This window comes from Alligator mississippiensis, chromosome 11, assembly GCF_030867095.1.
Source record: "Alligator mississippiensis isolate rAllMis1 chromosome 11, rAllMis1, whole genome shotgun sequence".
Classification (NCBI taxonomy): Eukaryota; Metazoa; Chordata; order Crocodylia; family Alligatoridae; genus Alligator; species Alligator mississippiensis.
In genome coordinates, this window is record NC_081834.1 from 23,489,885 (window position 1) to 23,507,607 (window position 17,723).

Genomic DNA, 17,723 nt, shown 5'->3' on the forward strand with positions numbered 1-17,723 from the left:
GCTGCAGTGAACTTAACAAGAGATGTGCCATTATTTAAAATGGGAAAAGAATCTGGAAACAAAAGAACATCCCAGCTCAGGGCATGATTCATTTTCCAATGAAGTCAATAGATAAAAAGGCCATTGATCTCAACAAGGCAAAATCAGACACTAGACCACATAGTTTTTAGATGAATCCATAATTCTTTTTTTTTTTGTATAAAATGCATCAAATTGAACTAAATATAATGTTTGAGGTCTAGATGGGAGAGCTGAGTTATTTTTACCTAGAACAGACTGGTAAGAAAAGATGGTCTTTTCATAGCATTCAATTAGATGAGCTTTCAGCAACATCAGCCAGGGACAGTGTAATACATGTGTGCATACATGGCAGATTTCACATTATTCTTACACACAGCTGTAACGGCTCTGTCCTCTTTTTGCTGAAGCCAACTCTAAAATGCTTCTTTGCTTTTATGGGAGCTGGAGCCCATTATTAGCATCTGTGCTATTACACTGGTATATACTGCTACAACTAACACTACATTCTTTCTTGCCAATTATGGAAACAAATATTAAAGTGGTTTAATAATTGCAAATAACAGTCTTGATTGCAAGTTATGTGTTATACAGTTAGATTAGTTTATACCTATAACTCTACATAGTATTTTGTGTAAAAATAGCTTTGGAATATTAAAATCATTGCAATAAAATACCTGCAATATAATATTAAATGTGTTCTTTGGTAGCTAGTCGATTTTTTATGGATGGAATATTGTTTTATTTTTTAAATCTGAACATTCCTTAACAAACAAAGAGAATGCACTGGTTTAGGTATCATTCAAAATTTCTTTGCCTAGTTTGAACTTGTTTCCAGGTGTTGCACCAGTTAAGTTCAAACAATAAAACAGCAAAATCACACTACCATTCAAATGAATTCAGACGACTCCACGCTATTTTGGTCATGCTATAGCACAACCCCTTCTGAAGACCAGCCCTGACTGAGTCCCTAACCACTGGTGTGTACACAGTACGGATACACTATACACCTTCATGGCAATTTCTGTGGAAATGAAGAGCCATATCTGAAAAGATGTCCATTCAATGACAAGAAATCACTATGCTCCAAACCACTAAACAGCCAAGTACGGTGAAAATGATCATGGATGAAGGTGTAAGACCAGTGGTTTCTTTCTTTTCTCTCTCTTTTTTGTTGTTGTTTCATTCCTTTTTCTCTCTTTCTTATTTATTTTTTTGCAAGTTGTCGTCCTACTAAAGTGTGTGTCTCAGAACAAAGTCATAATGCAGGTGAAATAAGTCTTTGGTTTCTTTGGACTTATAAATAACATTTTTTTCAAATAGTTCTAAGAATAAACCTGCTATCTTGAGGTCCTGGTCTTTATTTATTTATTTATTTTTAAAGCTTTTCCACCGAGGTTTAGTTTGTGGTTATTCCTTCATGCTTTGGTACAAGTGCTTGATGAAGATGATGAGTTGCCTGAATTGGAGCTGCCCTCGTCTTGCCACTTATCCAGACTCCTCCTCCGTGCATTCATGAAAAAGTTGCTGACGGTGCTCAGCTCCAACCCTAGCTGCTGGGAAATGGTGATTTGTAATTCTTTGGATGGACGCTTATTTTCCTTGAATATTGCATGTAGAGTTCGACGCTGGACATCTGTGAAGACCAACCTAGGCTTTTTGGGTGTATTCCCTCTATCCTTCCCATGTTCTTGTTCTTTCCTTTTGCATGCTGCAATAAAACACAGTAGATTTTAGAATTTAGACAAAGGGAACATTTAAGAAGAGGCTGCTATAATGCACCAAGTGAGAGAACTGGGAAAATCATTCATTTAATCTCATATCTTCCAAATGTACAGGCAATATGTAAGGTGGTCAAGGCAAATCACCCTACATCCAGACACAGGCTGTGGACACGCACTATGTTTGTAGTTCTTACAGACATTGTTTTACTGCTACAAAAAGCTAGCATGCATATTTTCAGCCTGCCACAAAGATTGTGCATCTGCCATTAAAAACTCCTATTTCAAACAGTAACTTCTCTGCAGCGGTGTGCTATGTTTTGTAGTACCATGTGTAACCTGTGGACATCGTTTCCCTAGCACCTCCTCATCCTTTGCTTTCCCAAGGGGGTGGGAGTGAGAGCAGTCGGCTCCCTGACAGTCTGCACTGCAGAGAGCAGAGCTGCAGCCCAGCCAAGACTTGGGGGAGCAGCAGGACCCCACTGCTAACACCACCACAGCAGAGAGGGTTATTGTTGCCACAGAAACAGCATGAAGAGTTGCTGCTCTTTCTCTAGTGGTGCTGCTGCAATGGTAGGGAGGGGCAGGGGTGGATTCACTCTTTAGTGGGCCCTAGGCAAACAAACTTGTGGGCCCCCAGCTGAAGATGACATTTTTATGTTACTTTTTTCACTGAATAATTATAATAAGTAAAATAAACACAACTGGGACCCTTCTTCACTTAGGGCCCTAGGCATGTGCCTAGTTTGCCTATGTTTGAATCTGGCCCTGGGGAGAGGGGACAAAGAAAATGCTGCTCTGTGACCTGGGACCTGGTCCCAGAGCGGCTGCTGTCAAATACAGACTGCCCAGTCCCCCTTCCCCATGTGACTAAGGCCTTACTTGGACCTACTGCCACACACTTAGGGTGTTGTCAGGTGTTACAATTCACTCTCTAAGGAATGTTAGGCATCTTTAAAGTTAGATCATGCTGTGAGCAGTCAAACATTAAGGGTTACTACCCTCTCTGACACGCACAGCTCTGACTTGCAGCTAGAGGGCTGACGAGCAGGGGTGTAGCGAGGAGCTGCCGAGTCTAGACCCCAGCTGTCCTGCTCTGGTTCTCTGCCAGCTCCCCCATGGCTGCCCTGCTGCCCGGCTCTTTGGCTCTCCCAGAGCTCCACCACAACTGCCAGCTTCCATGCGGCTGCCCGACTCACAAGACCTTTGTCAGTCTGGGCAGTAGGATCCAGGAGGAAAGACGGTCCACGTGGAGGGGGCACTGGGAGTGATACATCCTGGCATGCTGTAAGACCACAAATTGCTTGTACTGGCCTTGTGGAGCAGACTGATGTTACCTCAACACAAGCAGCCTAACAACAACCAGAGATATTCCTGGCCCACAGACTTGTAACTCGGAGATGCTCAGGGCTCACTTAGCTTGTCTTTTTCTGTGTAGACACTCCCACCTAAAAAGTCTGTAACATGCAGGAGAGGTAATATCTATCTAACAGCGCTCTTTTTGATGTGTGAGTCTGTGCTGGTGTGTAACTTACACCTTTTTATGCTGTCTCAGAGCTACTCATCATGGCAGATAAAGTGGCACATGCCCCAACTTAATTAATTATTGCACCCATCTATTCATTGCATTTTTCACACCTCACTTCTCTCATCTTTTTGAGGGGTGAGTTACACTGATTTATATCCTCTTAAAATCCTTTATGTTTAAAAGCAGTGGACAAAATTCGAGAATGATGTATAAAGACTGGAGTCGGGTATAGGCTGTAGGTTGGAGTGAATGTGAGTTTAAGTGAGTCCCTAATTAAGTTTGAGGGGCTCTTGAGAGAATCTAAATTGGTGTGCCATAGATAGTGGAGGCTAGTGTATATTACAGTAATTTTGTCTCCCTTAGAGTCATCTCTGAATTTGACCCAGAGAATCTCCCTGTTGGCATGAGACTGTCTCCGGGTACGTATTCTCTGATGTGTTGGCTGGCACTTTTAAATGCCCCAGCGAGAGGGTTTTTGTCACTTCTCTTGGGGAACAGTACACAGATTGGTATGTCTCACTTTCAGGATATGAGTGGGCATTAATTGCATACTATAGCAGGATCTCACGCCAAAGGAGATTGGGCATTTAATACACAGTTCTCTTTAATGTTTTCTACTCCTACATTTAATAACTAGGAGTATCTTTACCTGTTTATAAGATAAACCCAAGGCATGAATAAACTTTGGGCTCCATCATGTTTCAAAGATCTGTTTCTGGCATAGAATGGGCAGATTAGGCACCCCAGTGGCAGGGATCATCCCCATCCGGGGCCTCACAGATTGAGATTGTGCCTAAGGGAATCTGGTGGGCTGCAGCCTGGGTAGTGCTCATGGTCCTCCTCTGGTAACACAAAGCTAATCTGGAACAGATAATTCAAATTGGACCTCTCTTTCCCTGTGCCACAGAGTCCTCTTTAAACAATATATTCCCTTGGAAGTGGTAAGGTCTGGGAAAGCCATAACCAGAGAGACTGCCTCCAAAGTCAGGCAGCCTGTGAGAGGCTACTGGGACACGCAACCAGACCATGAGCACAAACCAGTTTCCCAGCTCCCACAAATCATACTAAAGATCTGGTGGTTTCTCATGCCCCTGATTGTCCTGTCAGGACAATCAGGAAGACAATCCTTGGGAGAAGGTTTCCCCTCTTAGTACCTCCCAATGAACAGGTGGTTTGGCCCTCTCTACCAAAGTAAGTCTAGGCCAGGGGTAGGCAACGTTTTTTGGCCAGAGTGCCGAAAAAACCACAATGTCTACCTTGGAAGGTACCGGAGTGCCGGCATGCCAGAAAAGCAAAATGGGGGCGGGGAGGGGGTACATGGCAGGACACAGTGCATATTAGTATATTTAATAATCATAAATGTTGCCTTTGTTGTTCTGTATTCCTTTTTTGTTGATCATGTTGCAATGAGAGAGAGAGAAAAAAGAGACAAATAAGAGAAAGAGGAGAGAGAGAAAGAGAAAGGAAAAGGAGAGCAGAGAGAGAACCAGACACACGCACTTGCACACGCACACAGAGAACCACGTGCACAAACACAGAGAACCAGAACACACCCAGAACAGACACATGCACACAAACATCCGCAACCAGACACATGTGTGTGACACACACACAGAACCAGACAGAGGCAGACAAACACACAGAACCAGATGCTGGGCTCGGAGTGGGTGGGAGTCAGGTGGGTTCAGCTGCTGCCAGCCACGAAGCCTGGGCTGCTCCCAGCAGGCAGCTGGGTGGTTGCAAGCCCTGCTGCAAGCAGACTGGGCTCTGTGGTTGGCAGCAGCTACCCAGAGCCTGGGCTGGTTGCAGCCAGGAGGCTGCAAACATCTGCTCCGAGCTCTGGCATCAGCTTCATATCAGTGGGTGCATGTGCGCCTCAGAATGGACAGTGAGGATAGAGGCAGCACGGCCCTCCAGCTATCTGCTCTGAGGTCCACGTGCAGTCACTGCCAGCATGGAGCTGATGCCAGGGCTGTGAAGCCCTGCACAGCTGTTTCCAGCCTGCTTGCTGCCTGCTGCAGCTGTCTGGAGCCCAGGCTGGCTACAAACAGCTGCAGCAGGCTCCAGAGCCCAGTCATCAGCTCTGTGCCAGCAGCGGGGAAGAGGCCAGGGTTGCGCTGCCTCAGGCCTCCCCCACCACCATCAGCTCCGAGGCGCACGTGCACCCACTGGTATGGAGCTAATGATGGATCCTGGAGCAGATGTTTGCAGCCTCCTGGCTGCATCTGGCCTAGGTTCTGGGTAGCTGCTGCCAACCATGGAGCCCGGTCTGCTTGCAGCAGGGCTTGCAACTGCCCAGCTGCCTGCTGGGAGCAGCCCAGGCTTCGTGGCTGGCAGCAGGTACCTGGAGCCCAGGCTGGCGGTGGTGTGCCAAGCAAATGGCTTTGTGTGCCGTGCTTGGCATATGTGCCAGGGGTTGCTGACCCCTGGTCTAGATGGTACAATGATGTTCTTGTAATTTTATCTCCTTGGATTTACTGTAATTTTCTACTGGGTAGAGTAGGTAGAGAAAAAGAGAAAAGATCTAATGAAGAAAATGATGCCTTTCTTATTGTCTATTAAAACTAAGAAAATACTATCATTGAGGCATTTAAGCTTTGATAATGCCCATTAGTGATGGCCATATAACTATGTAATATCCCTGTGAAGTGAGGTGGAAATTTACTGAGGTTTCAAGTCCACATTTTTTATCTTTCATTATTTGTTGTCAATCCATTTTCTGTAGCATCTTGTTATTGGCAGAGGAATAATGAACTGAGAGAAAACAGAATTTTATTACAGTCTTGCAGGCCCAGATAATTATATATTTTGAACTATGTTTTGACACCAGGAACAATGGCACAGTAAATTGCAGTTACAACAGTTCTGTTTAATGTAATGTTTTCCTCTTACTTTCTTGGTGTGGTTTTATTCTGCATTCCTAAAGTGAATTTGTCACTTGTGAATATGCTATATTGAAAGACATGGAGTTTAGCCACTGGACAGACAGGAGGCCAGTGTGAATGCAAGTTTATGCAGCAGTATGCCTCCCTATTAATCATTTCTAAGTGCTAACCTGGAGTGACTTCCTCAAAAGTTAAAAATGGAAGTCTAGTCTCTGCATCTCTCCAGTCCTCACTTGGGCCAAGGCTGGGGCCAGTTATGGTAATACTATATTTACCTGAATCCAAGACAAGGTTCTTTTCCCCATTCATCGTGGGGGGACACATCTTAGATTCAAGTACAAGATGAGATGTGGGCAGTGGCTGCAGCTCCAATTTCGACCCCAAGCCCAGGGTTGGCATCAGAGTTTAAGCTGCAGCTGCTGCTCCCCACCCCCACTTGTCCCGCACAGCCTCTCCCACCCCACCACACCTTTGCCACCTCTGTCTTCCCTCCTCGTACTCCCTCCCCACAACCCTTCCACTGCTTACTTTCCCATCACATGTGTGGCTCTGGCTGCCAGGGACCTTTCCCTGACCCTGGCCCTGGCCCTGGCTCTGGCTCCAGCTCCGGAGCTGGGACCAGGGCTGCCACCACCACAACCGCTGTTCATGACCAGGCAGGGGCTAGAAGTCATGTCTGCTCCATGCTTTTAGATGGAGATGGGGCTGTGATGGGAAGGTAGGCAGCAATGATGGGGTTGGGGGAAGCAGCATGGAGGAGAGGCAATAGGGCAGGGGCAGGTACTAGGCAACATAGACTCTAGGGGGCAGGTAGTGGGGGGGGACAGGTGCCAGGGGATGCAGGCATCATGGAGGGGGAAGGCACCAAGGGTTCAGGCATGGGAGGGCACAAGTGGTGGGGGGCAGTTGGCAGACAGGCAGGTGGCAGGGAGATGCAGACCCCACATGGAGGACAGCAGAGGGGACAAGTACCAGAAGAGGGAAAGAGCAAGGGGGTACAGACACTATGCAGCAGAAGAAGGCAGGGGAGGTACAGACACTGGCGGAAGGCAGGAAAAAAGGGGGGCAACAGTTAGAGGGGGCAGGTGGCTAGGGGCCACTTGACTCCCCTACCACCTGCCCTCCACCTCCCTGCTTGTTTTGCTGCTGTTTTGTGGGGGAAGAATTTAAGACAACCTTCCAAATATTAGATTCTACATGGAAAAGTACTTTAAAAATTATATTTTTTCAATATCTGGAATCTAATTCTTGGGAGGTAGTCTTATGACACATTGGCTAAATGAACTGAGATTCAGAAATTATGGGGGGGGTTTTAGAGCTGTTTTGACCTAAAGGGCCTTGAAGAGCAATTTAAAGTTCAATCTGCCTTTTCTTTAGGATACCGGACCACTTGTAGGCAATATATAGTGTTTTTCATGCAAGCAAACTCTTACTAAAATTATGTTAGTGAATCAATTCCCAGACAAAAAATGTGTTTGCTGAGTTTATGTTGAAAAAGTATATCCATAATTTATAAGATAAAAATACCCTTACAAGAATGTTGCCTTATCTAGCAGAGACCATTATAAGGCAATGAATAAATTGAAAAACTGACAAATTTTCAATTTATTACTGGTACTGGCTACTGGGGATGACCTAGTCGGCGACCTAGTGATCGATGGGAAGCTGGGTGACAGTGACCACGAGCTGATCACCTTCACCATCCGCCGAAAAGCTGGCAAGTCAGTCAGCAACACACAAGTCCTTGGCTTCAGGAAAGCTGACTTTGACAAGCTCAGGAGGCTTGTCAGTGAGGCCCTAAGGGACCGTGACCACAGGGAAAGGGGAGTTCAAGAAGAGTGGTTGCTTCTCAAGGGAGCGATCCTCAATGCACAAACTAAGTCTATTCCATCTCGGAGGAAAGGCAGCAAGAGGGGACAGCAGCCCCCCTGGCTCTCCAGGGACCTAGCAGACCTCCTGAGGCTAAAAAGAAAGGCCTACAAAGGATGGAGGATGGGAGTCACCTCCAAGGAGGATTATTCTGCACTGGTCCGGTCCTGTAGGGAGCTGACCAGGAAAGCCAAGGCTGCAACGGAACTCCAGCTAGCTTTGAGCATCAAGGACAATAAAAAGTCCTTTTTCAGATATGTGGGGAGCCGGAGGAAAAGCAGGGGCAATGTTGGACCCCTGCTGAACCAGATGGGGCAACTGACAACTGACGCCCAGGAAAAAGCCAACCTATTAAATAGGTACTTTGCGTCGGTCTTTCATCAGCCCCATGGGACGCCCATGCCCGCTACTGGGCCAGGAAGTCCGGGTGAGGGTGATCCCCTGCCCTCCATTAATGCTGACTTCGTGAAGGAACATCTTGAGAAGCTGGATACCTTCAAGTCAGCCGGCCCTGACAATCTTCACCCCAGGGTACTCAAGGAGCTGGCGAGCATCATAGCCCAGCCTCTAGCGCGGATCTTTGAAAACTCTTGGCACTCTGGTGTAGTGCCCAAAGACTGGAAGAAGGCCAATGTGGTGCCTATCTTCAAGAAAGGGAGGAAAGTGGATCCGGCTAACTATAGGCCCATCAGCCTGACTTCTATCCCGGGGAAGATCTTAGAAAAGTTTATTAAGGAGGCCATCCTTAATGGACTGGCCGACGCCAACATCTTAAGGGATAGCTAGCACGGGTTTGTTGCGGGTAGGTCTTGCTTGACCAATCTCATTTCCTTCTACGACCAGGTGACCTATCACCTGGACAAGGGAGATGAGATTGATGTCATATATCTTGACTTCAAAAAAGCCTTCGATCTGGTGTCCCACGATCGTCTCTTGGAGAAACTGGCCAATTGTCGCCTTGGGTCCTCCACGATCCACTGGCTGGAAAATTGGCTCCGGGATCGGACCCAGAGGGTAGTAATTGATGGAAGTCACTCATCGTGGTGTCCTGTGACCAGTGGGGTCCCCCAGGGCTCTGTCCTTGGACCCATACTGTTCAACATCTTCATTAATGATGTGGACACTGGAGTCAGAAGCGGACTGGCCAAGTTCGCAGATGACACCAAACTTTGGGGCAAAGCATCCACACCAGAAGACAGGCGGATGATCCAGGCTGACCTGGACAGGCTCAGCGAGTGGGCGGATGAGAATCTGATGGTGTTCAACGCCGATAAATGCAAGGTTCTCCACCTTGGGGAAAAAAACCCCGCAGCATCCTTATAGGCTCGGCAGTGCTATGTTGGCTAGCACTATGGAAGAAAGAGACTTGGGGGCCATCATTGACCACAAGATGAACATGAGCCTGCAAATCGATGCTGCGGCTAGTAAAGCGACCAAAACGCTGGCTTGCATCCATAGATGCTTCTCAAGCAAATCCCGGGACGTCATTCTCCCCTTGTACTCGGCCTTAGTGAGGCCGCAGCTGGAGTACTGCGGCCAGTTTTGGGCTCCACAATTCAAAAAGGATGTGGAGAAGCTTGAGAGAGTCCAGAGAAGAGCCACATGCATGATCAGAGGTCAGGGAAGCAGACCCTACGATGACAGGCTGAGAGCCCTGGGGCTCTTTAGCCTGGAAAAGCGCAGGCTCAGGGGTGATCTGATGGCCACCTATAAGTTTATCAGGGGTGACCACCAGTATCTGGGGGAACGTTTGTTCACCAGAGCGCCCCAAGGGATGACGAGGTCGAATGGTCACAAACTACTACAAGATCGTTTCAGGCTGGACATAAGGAAGAATTTCTTTACTGTCCGAGCCCCCAAGGTCTGGAACAGCCTGCCACCGGAGGTTGTTCAAGCGCCTTCATTGAACACCTTCAAGATGAAACTGGATGCTTATCTTGCTGGGATCCTATGACCCCAGCTGACTTCCTGCCCTTTGGGCGGGGGGCTGGACTCGGTGATCTTCCGAGGTCCCTTCCAGCCCTAATGTCTATGAAATCTATGAAATCTATGAAATCTATGAAATCTAAAACATTTAAATGAATGGAAATATATAATGAAAGCATCTAAAGTATCTTAACTCTCTAAAATAACTTCAAGTTTCACCCTTAACTCTGCCCTATAGTGATGCCTTGATGAGAAAAAACAAATGTTGAAACAAAATGATCCATCCATAACAAAGAATTTCATTCTCTCTGAATGCTTTAGTCTAATCTTCCATTGGTTGCACAAATGCCAGCCTTTGCACAGCCACACTTTCCACAGAATAATTAATTTGTCATTCCTTACAAAATCCTGATTAGGCAAACAACATACTTCAGGCCGTCATCCCACATTCTTTATTAAGAATCAACATGTCACCAGTTATACACGAAGCAGTATATACAAAGCTAGTTGAACTACACTTACAAATCCCCCAGGTCTAGATCATAAAACTACAGGACAGTCCCCCAGAATCACAGGGATCAAAAGAAAACAACCATGCATTGTGAAACTATCTTGTTTAGCTTGATGCCTTCATGACCCCTGTGTCTCTGTTCATAATATTTAAGATTTCTAGGGTTATTTAGGAAATGACCCAATTTGGGAACATTTTATTCTAAGGATCCCTGCTGATGTACCTCAGTCCTGAGCTTCTCAAACACTAGACTAGTGTTCTTAAACACTAGCACTGCTTAAAAAACTGGGATCAAAGACGTGGAAGGGATGGGGTAAAAAAATGTAAAATACTTGTAATTTGTGATTAAGCAACACGCATCTGGCACTTTTCAAATTTTCAGATAATCTGCATCAGTACAAGCAACTTAAGTCAAAAAGGAGCTTGGAAGGACAACTGAATTCTAATCTTAACTATGATGTTGCTACCAATGCTTCAGACATGAATTTTGTTATGTTCATTTTAACACAAAGTGCCCACTGTTGGCTCTTCCTCAGTGAAAGTGATAAAAGTTAAAAATACTACTCTATTCTAGTTTGACTTAGGCTGGTTGTATAGTAGAGTGTCATACCTGCCAAGAAAACCAGTGCCCATAATAATTCAGGTTTTATTAGCCTTCCACCTCAGATCAGTGCTTGTCCAAGTGTCCAGGAAAAAAATGGGCTTTTTCAAATGGCAGGATCACTCATACAGTCGAAGCGTGAGGGACCAAGGAATAGAGCATATTCTAGAACTAAGGAACTCACTGAAAACACCTGGCAGAGTCCTCCCTCTAACTTGAAATACCCTTTCTTAGGTGCTTCCACTGATCTTAAACTGTGGTGGTATCATTAACAGACATTTATTCAGTGGCAGCACCCCAGGAAATTCATATTAAATGATACGATTCTTTCTCTTCTGACATTCTTAATATTTTATCCCTATTAAAAGGTGGTTGTACTGTACAGGACAGACAGTGCCCACTGAATGAGAACCTATTCAGTGTCTTTATTTATCCTCATTGTTCTTTGTTTTACATGTACAGAACGGAGGCCTTCAGAGTTTAAGTAAAAATTTTCTGCTAGTTTTGGATGCCCCATTTGAGTGCTTCAGACCTGGTTTTTAAGGCCATATCTACACTATAAACCTTGTGTGCCTGGCAGAGGTACCCTGTTCTATGCAGGCTGTCTCTTGAATCATAATCAGCAGAACTATCTCTGTGCTGAGTGACAGTGACAATTAATCCATCCCCTGTACTTTACTTCATGGGAACTGTCTCCTGAACCAGAATGCATGTGGCAGGTCTGAGGATGCCATGGTCAGGCCTGGTAAATCTGCAGCATATGCATAGTCTCAGAGCACAGAGCATTTTCATACCACTCCATATATTCAAAAGGATAAATCCTATTGACTTCACTTCTGGTTGTGGATGCTCAGCTCCTTAGCAAACAAGACAGCAGAATCTCAAGTCAAAAAGAGGAACAGTCTATTAGTGACACCAGTTTGGTTTAAATATTTTTCCCAGAATCACATGGGAGCTCTGTGGTAGAAGTAGAGACAGAACTCACTTCTCCAGGGACCATTCAAGTGCCTTAGTTATGAAACCATCTCTCCCTATCTTGCAGTCCCCTGCCTTATTCAATAGACACGTTCCAACCTCTGCAACACAAGTGAGGTTGTCCTAGGGACAACAGCTTCCTTTACTTCACCCCCTTCCCAGGTACAGTCCATCTTGTGTAATAAAGGAGGCAAGAGCTCTATGGAAAAATAGTATGTGACTGTACAATTAAGAACTGTATTACATGCACATGTACAAAAGGTCTGACTTAAGGTTGTGAGGGAAACTGTAATTCTGGCATTTCCAAACTTCTGACTGCTTGCCTTTTCCAGCTTACCATTCTTTCAGCATATGTTTGTGTTCATATAGATTCCTAGGCTTTTAAAAACAAGGAAAATCAAAGCTGAGACATTCTGTCATGTGGCAGTGTACTGGCTCCTTTCTGGTCCATCATCAGGGCTGGAACCCATAGCACACCTCTCTCCAATGTGACATAGCAGACCTGCATAGCAGACTAGCAGACCACCTGGTAGCAATACTAGTATGCCATCCCAAGTGAAGCAGGATGAGATATACAGTTGCTAATGTATTTCACAGATGCTTGCTGACAGCAAAGGAATGGGAAATCTTGGATGCAATTCTTCTCCTTAAAGGGCAAAACCTCTTCTGTTCAGCCCCCTCCTAGCCAGGTTTCTTCAGTTCATGTGCCTGCCAGTCTGTCCCCATGTCAGTTTGGCCTTTCATCCTCCTATAGTTTTTCATCCTGATCTCCTCTTTCACAACCCCTTACCGCAGTCTCTTTGCCCAGCTTGTCTCGATACCCTTCATCCTGGCTTCTCCACTACATTTTTATCATACCAATCTACTCCTCCATGCTTCATGCCCAGTTCAGCTCACATTTATTCCATACGGCAGTCAGACTGACTCCTCCCTCTGCTGTTCACTGTCTGGACACCCTAGAAGGGACCATCAATGAGAGATGGTCCCCCTGTGGCTAAAACTCAACGTAGACTTTTTCAGTTTGAATGCTTAAAGTTAGGTAAAATCACAAATAGATGAATAGCGGGTCTTATACTGTAATGGGAAATGTCAGGCCACCTTTACAATAGGTAGTGCAGCCAGCTCAACCTATAGTGGAGTTGTCAGTGACATTTATAAGACAGGGGATGTTCTTAATTCATAACTGATCCATTTTTGATGCATCTATTACCTGTATAATGGAGAGAAGACAATGCAGCACTAACTAGATCTAGTACATGGAGCCTATAGTGGTTCTGTGATAGAGCTAAGCTGTGAAGTAGATATGGGTTGGATAAATCACAATCTAACTCCCTTCCCTTCCCATGGCTGCCCTGTCAGCTAAGAAGGGAAAGAGAGGGCCAAGTACAGAAAGAAGAGTATGCAGCACAGGGGGTTAATGTGAAGTCATACCCTGAGAGTGGGCTCAGCTTTCCTCAGCTCTACCACCCTTTACATGTGACAGGTGGTTGTACAGGTGACGGGGGTTTAGTACGCACGATGGGGGCTGGTACATGTGACAGGGGTTTAATCCCCAAGGTTTTACTTTATGCCCCCTAAACTGAAACAGTAGGTTTTTAATTGAAACCCACCATTTCAATTTTTCCATCATGTTACGATGAGGGGCCCGATACTTTTGTTTTTTTTTATTGGAGCCAGAACCTGCCCATGGCTGGGAGGCCAGCTGTCAATGGGCCAGGCAGCCCCTGAGCTCCAGGGGGCCCTGGTCTTTCCTTCCACAGTGGACCCCCCCTTAGGGGCTGCCTGGGTGGACTGCTAGCTGGCAGGGTGCTGCCCCAGTTTGGAGGCAGCACCTGGCTAGATTCAACTGTTCCCTGAGCTTGCCAGGGCTTCCAGAGCCCTGCGCACTGTCCCCACCACCTGATTTATGAAAATGTTAAAAGTTTAAAACCATTGGAGTGTTGTGCTTTCCTGGAAGATCACACTAAAATCAGATCACTCCATTACAGAATTAGTATGTATTCTATGGCATAGCTGGCCATTTCCCCCCATCCTCTAATAAAAAGAGCCATGCTTTTCTTTTCTAGCAGTGTCCCCAGGTGAATGACACCCCTTCAGAGGCTGTTTGAAAGAGCCTGAAGACAGACTGGTTAAAAAAGGCAAGGCAGAAGATCGAGAAAGAGGCACATTGACTCTAGCAGCACATGTGTGTAGCTATGACAGTGTAATGTTATCAGTGCCACAAGGAGGCGGCAGGAACAGTGCAGGTGTTTCCAGGCAGTGGGGAGGTGGCAGGGATAGTGCATGGGGTGCTGGAAGCCCCAGTGGGCTTGGGGAAAAGTTGAATCCAGCCAAGTACTGCCTCTAAGGTGGGGCAGCCCCCGGCAGCCCTGTGGGGGCACCACTGCTATGGAGGGAAGGACCAGGGTCCCCCACAGCTCAGGGGCCACTCAGCCTGCCAGCAGCTTGCCCCCTGGCCACAGGAGAGCCGGGCAGGCAGGCTCTGCAAAAAAAGAAAAGAAAAAAGGATTGGGTCCCTTGCTGCTTCTGCCTTCAGTAGGTGCCTGCAGCTGCCAGGTGTCTGCCTGGTGAAGGGAAAAGTGGCGAGGGGCCCAATCCTTTTTCTTGGTGGAGCCTGCCCACCTCTCCCATGGCCGGGGGAGGGGGGGGTGGTGAGCTGACAGCCGCATCATTGCAATTTGCAACACTGTAAACTAAACTACATGGGGACGTGGTTTAGTTTGCAATGTTGCAAACTCATTTGAAACCTCCAAACCTCACGCACGTATATTCTGTGAAGCTATTAAGCTACACAGAGGAAATGTCTGTCACATGTACATGGTGATAGTCATCATGTGTACAAGTGCCTTAAGAGCCCAGCACTCAGCATCCTAGGTTCATGTCAAAATGTTATTGCTCATTTTGGTGCCAGAGCAGGAGCTGAGCTTTTTGGACAATCCTGAGTCCATAGCCTGTGTACCATTTCCAGCCTATGTGAAAAAGAGTCTGTGCCTCTAAGAGCGTTTTATTTATACTAAGCCATTTGAATAGGCACTTTCAAGAAATAAAAACAAATGAGTATTTTACTGCCATGGCACAGATATTCGTGTGAGACCACTGCACTGATGCGTTGCTGAGAACATTGCTGAAGTGATCCATTAGCAGAACATAGACTGCTAATGCAGGTTCTTTCCTAGCACTGTATATTCCACACTCCTTAGAGGAAAATTCCCAGTAACGATCCTTAGAGCCATACCTTCAATCATCTTGTTTTTATATTGCAGGCACATGCCCTCCAAGCCCACCACAAAGCAGCCCCCAGTGCTCCTGTAGATGGATCTCTCTGTTATAATAACAACTTGTATTACAACAGCAGCTTGAGGCCCTGATCGTGAGCAGGATCCCATTGTCCAAAATGCTCAAAAATGTCAGAAAAAGGAACCATTTCTGTCCTAACAAACTTATACTCTAAGTAGAGAGAGCAAGGTTAGGGTGAAAGGAAGGGGGTACCCTCATCTCTGTTTTATGGGTCAGGAACTGAAGCATGGCTATGTCATGTGATTTGATCAAGATCACACACTGATTAGAATCACTAGTAGAGCCAGGAGCTGAACCACAAACTTAATCACAAGGTTTGCTGTTTTCTTTCTGTTTCAGACACCCCTAGTGAAATCTTGGTTCCTTGTTCATAAGAGCATTTTAAAGAAGTGGATGATCTTGTCACTAAACATTTTCTCTCTTCTGGATCATATCCTCCAAAGATCTATAGTTCATTTTAACGTTACTAAAAAGGCAATTTCCAGGTTCTATTGTACAAATCTGAATTCCTTCCTATAAGCCACTGCAAGGCCTTGTACATTTTTTATTTTAGGGCTGGCCAAAAATTTTATGATTGGAATGTTTTTCTCATTGGAAAATGTCAATTTGCCAGAATCAAAGTGGTTTGTAGGAATGTGTTGATTTAATCAAATCTTTCAGTGATGAGCAGGAAGCTTGCCCATCTTGTGGAGTTAGCTGTTCTCAATGAGCCTCATACAAGGCATTGTTGTGCTCAATATAGGTCAGAAACTGCAGCATGTGCCTTAAGCTTAAAGGACTTCTAGAAGTACTGGAAAGATTTTATCACCACATAGATAAGGAAGGGAGATATGTATCTATAATTTATGTATGTAAAGATCAAATAACGTTTTATGTCCAAGTCATTCCTGGTGTCTCTCTCATGTAATCTATAGGGTTGCACCAGGGCTGAATTTACATTGGATGCCAGAATGCATCTGAGACACTGAAGCCAGGGTTCATAGGGTTTCTAGGCTTCCACTCCATGGCAAAGAGTCCTGGAAGCCCTGACTTGAACTCTGCTACAGAGCCAGGAGCTTGGAAGGGCTAAGCCCCTGCAACGAACTGTGACAACATGCCTTTCAGGCAGCTCCCTGATTGCCAAGAGCCTATCAAGTGAGCAACCAGTCAGTCAGCTTGGAGAGTCTTGGCAATTTCATTTTATAAAGTCAAAATGCTGTGTCCTTCTGAAGGAGAGAGATCCATCTCAGCACAGCCAGTCGTATGGTAGTCAAGACACTCATCAGGGACACAGGTGCATGGCAAAACAAGAATTAGAGCAATGCCAGTGGAGTGGGACCACCACCAGGGTACTGGCTATTCTGAGGTAGATGTCTCTCTTACCATTGAAGTTTCATGAAAATCTTCAAAAAGGGCTCCTTTTCATCTCTCTGCAGAATGGGAAGAAGTTCAAAAGCTCTACAATTTTCTTATGGTAAGAAAAGTGTTTTCCCACACAGCTCTACTCCTCTTGACTTCACTGGGAAACAGGTCAAAGGTAAAATTTTCTGAAGGCCCTTAAATCCCATTGAAAGTCCATGAAAATTAGATACTTGAGTATCCAGGTGCCCTTTTAAGAATGTTACCCCAGGTTTTTAGTTTGCAAGCTCATTCACTGGGGGCAGGCATTGCCTATAATTTCTCTGTCTTGTACAACTGCAAGACCTCTAATAGCAATTATAAATTAACCCCCCTCAAAAAACCCCCAAAACTAGTCTAGTAATAACAAAAAGCAATCACAGGGTTTCCGTAAGACTGTAAGTTTCAGCCAATCAATTTTATTAATAAATTGTAGCCCTCAACTTGCCAAAACACAAATGTGAAACATAGATATATGAAAATGAGGATCTATCAGAAGTAGGAATGAAGGCTGGCTTGTTTGGCCATAGTAGCTGTAACTATTCATCTCAGTGACACCAGCTTCAATTCAGCCCTGGGGGATTGTAAGACGAAGCAGGTGTTGGTATTATGCACCTTTTATTTTAAGTAGCAGACGGTGACCCTGGAAAAATTTGCATTTGTATCTTTAATATACATTTCCCTGGAAGAACTGAAACTTCTGAGCTATTTGATTAATGAAAATGTTAAAAGTTTAAAACCATTGGACAGTTGTATTTTCACACTAAAATCAGGTCACTCCATTGCAGTATTAGTATGCATGCTGTGGCATTGCTGGCCATTTCCCCCCATCCTCTGATAAAAAGAGCCATGCTCTTCCATTCTAGCAGTGCCCCCAGGTGAATGACACCCCTTCAGAGGCTGTTTGAAAGAGCCTGAAGACAGTATGGTTAGAAAAAGGCAAGGCAGAAGATAGAGAAAGAGGCACATTGACTCTAGCAGCACATGTGTGTAGATATGACAATGTAATGTTATC

General features: G+C 45.4%; 1 protein-coding gene across 1 annotated transcript in view; it reads right to left on the reverse strand.

Moving 5' to 3' along the window:
- Window positions 1–384: 384 nt before the first annotated feature.
- Window positions 385–17,723, reverse strand: part of ONECUT1 (one cut homeobox 1) — a 29,158-nt gene continuing 11,819 nt past the window's right edge. Inside the window, exon 2 of the mRNA XM_006270153.4 lies at window positions 385–1,729. Within this exon, the coding sequence (XP_006270215.1) occupies window positions 1,437–1,729 (293 nt within the window). The 3' untranslated portion in view covers window positions 385–1,436. The remainder of the gene's footprint in view (window positions 1,730–17,723) is intronic.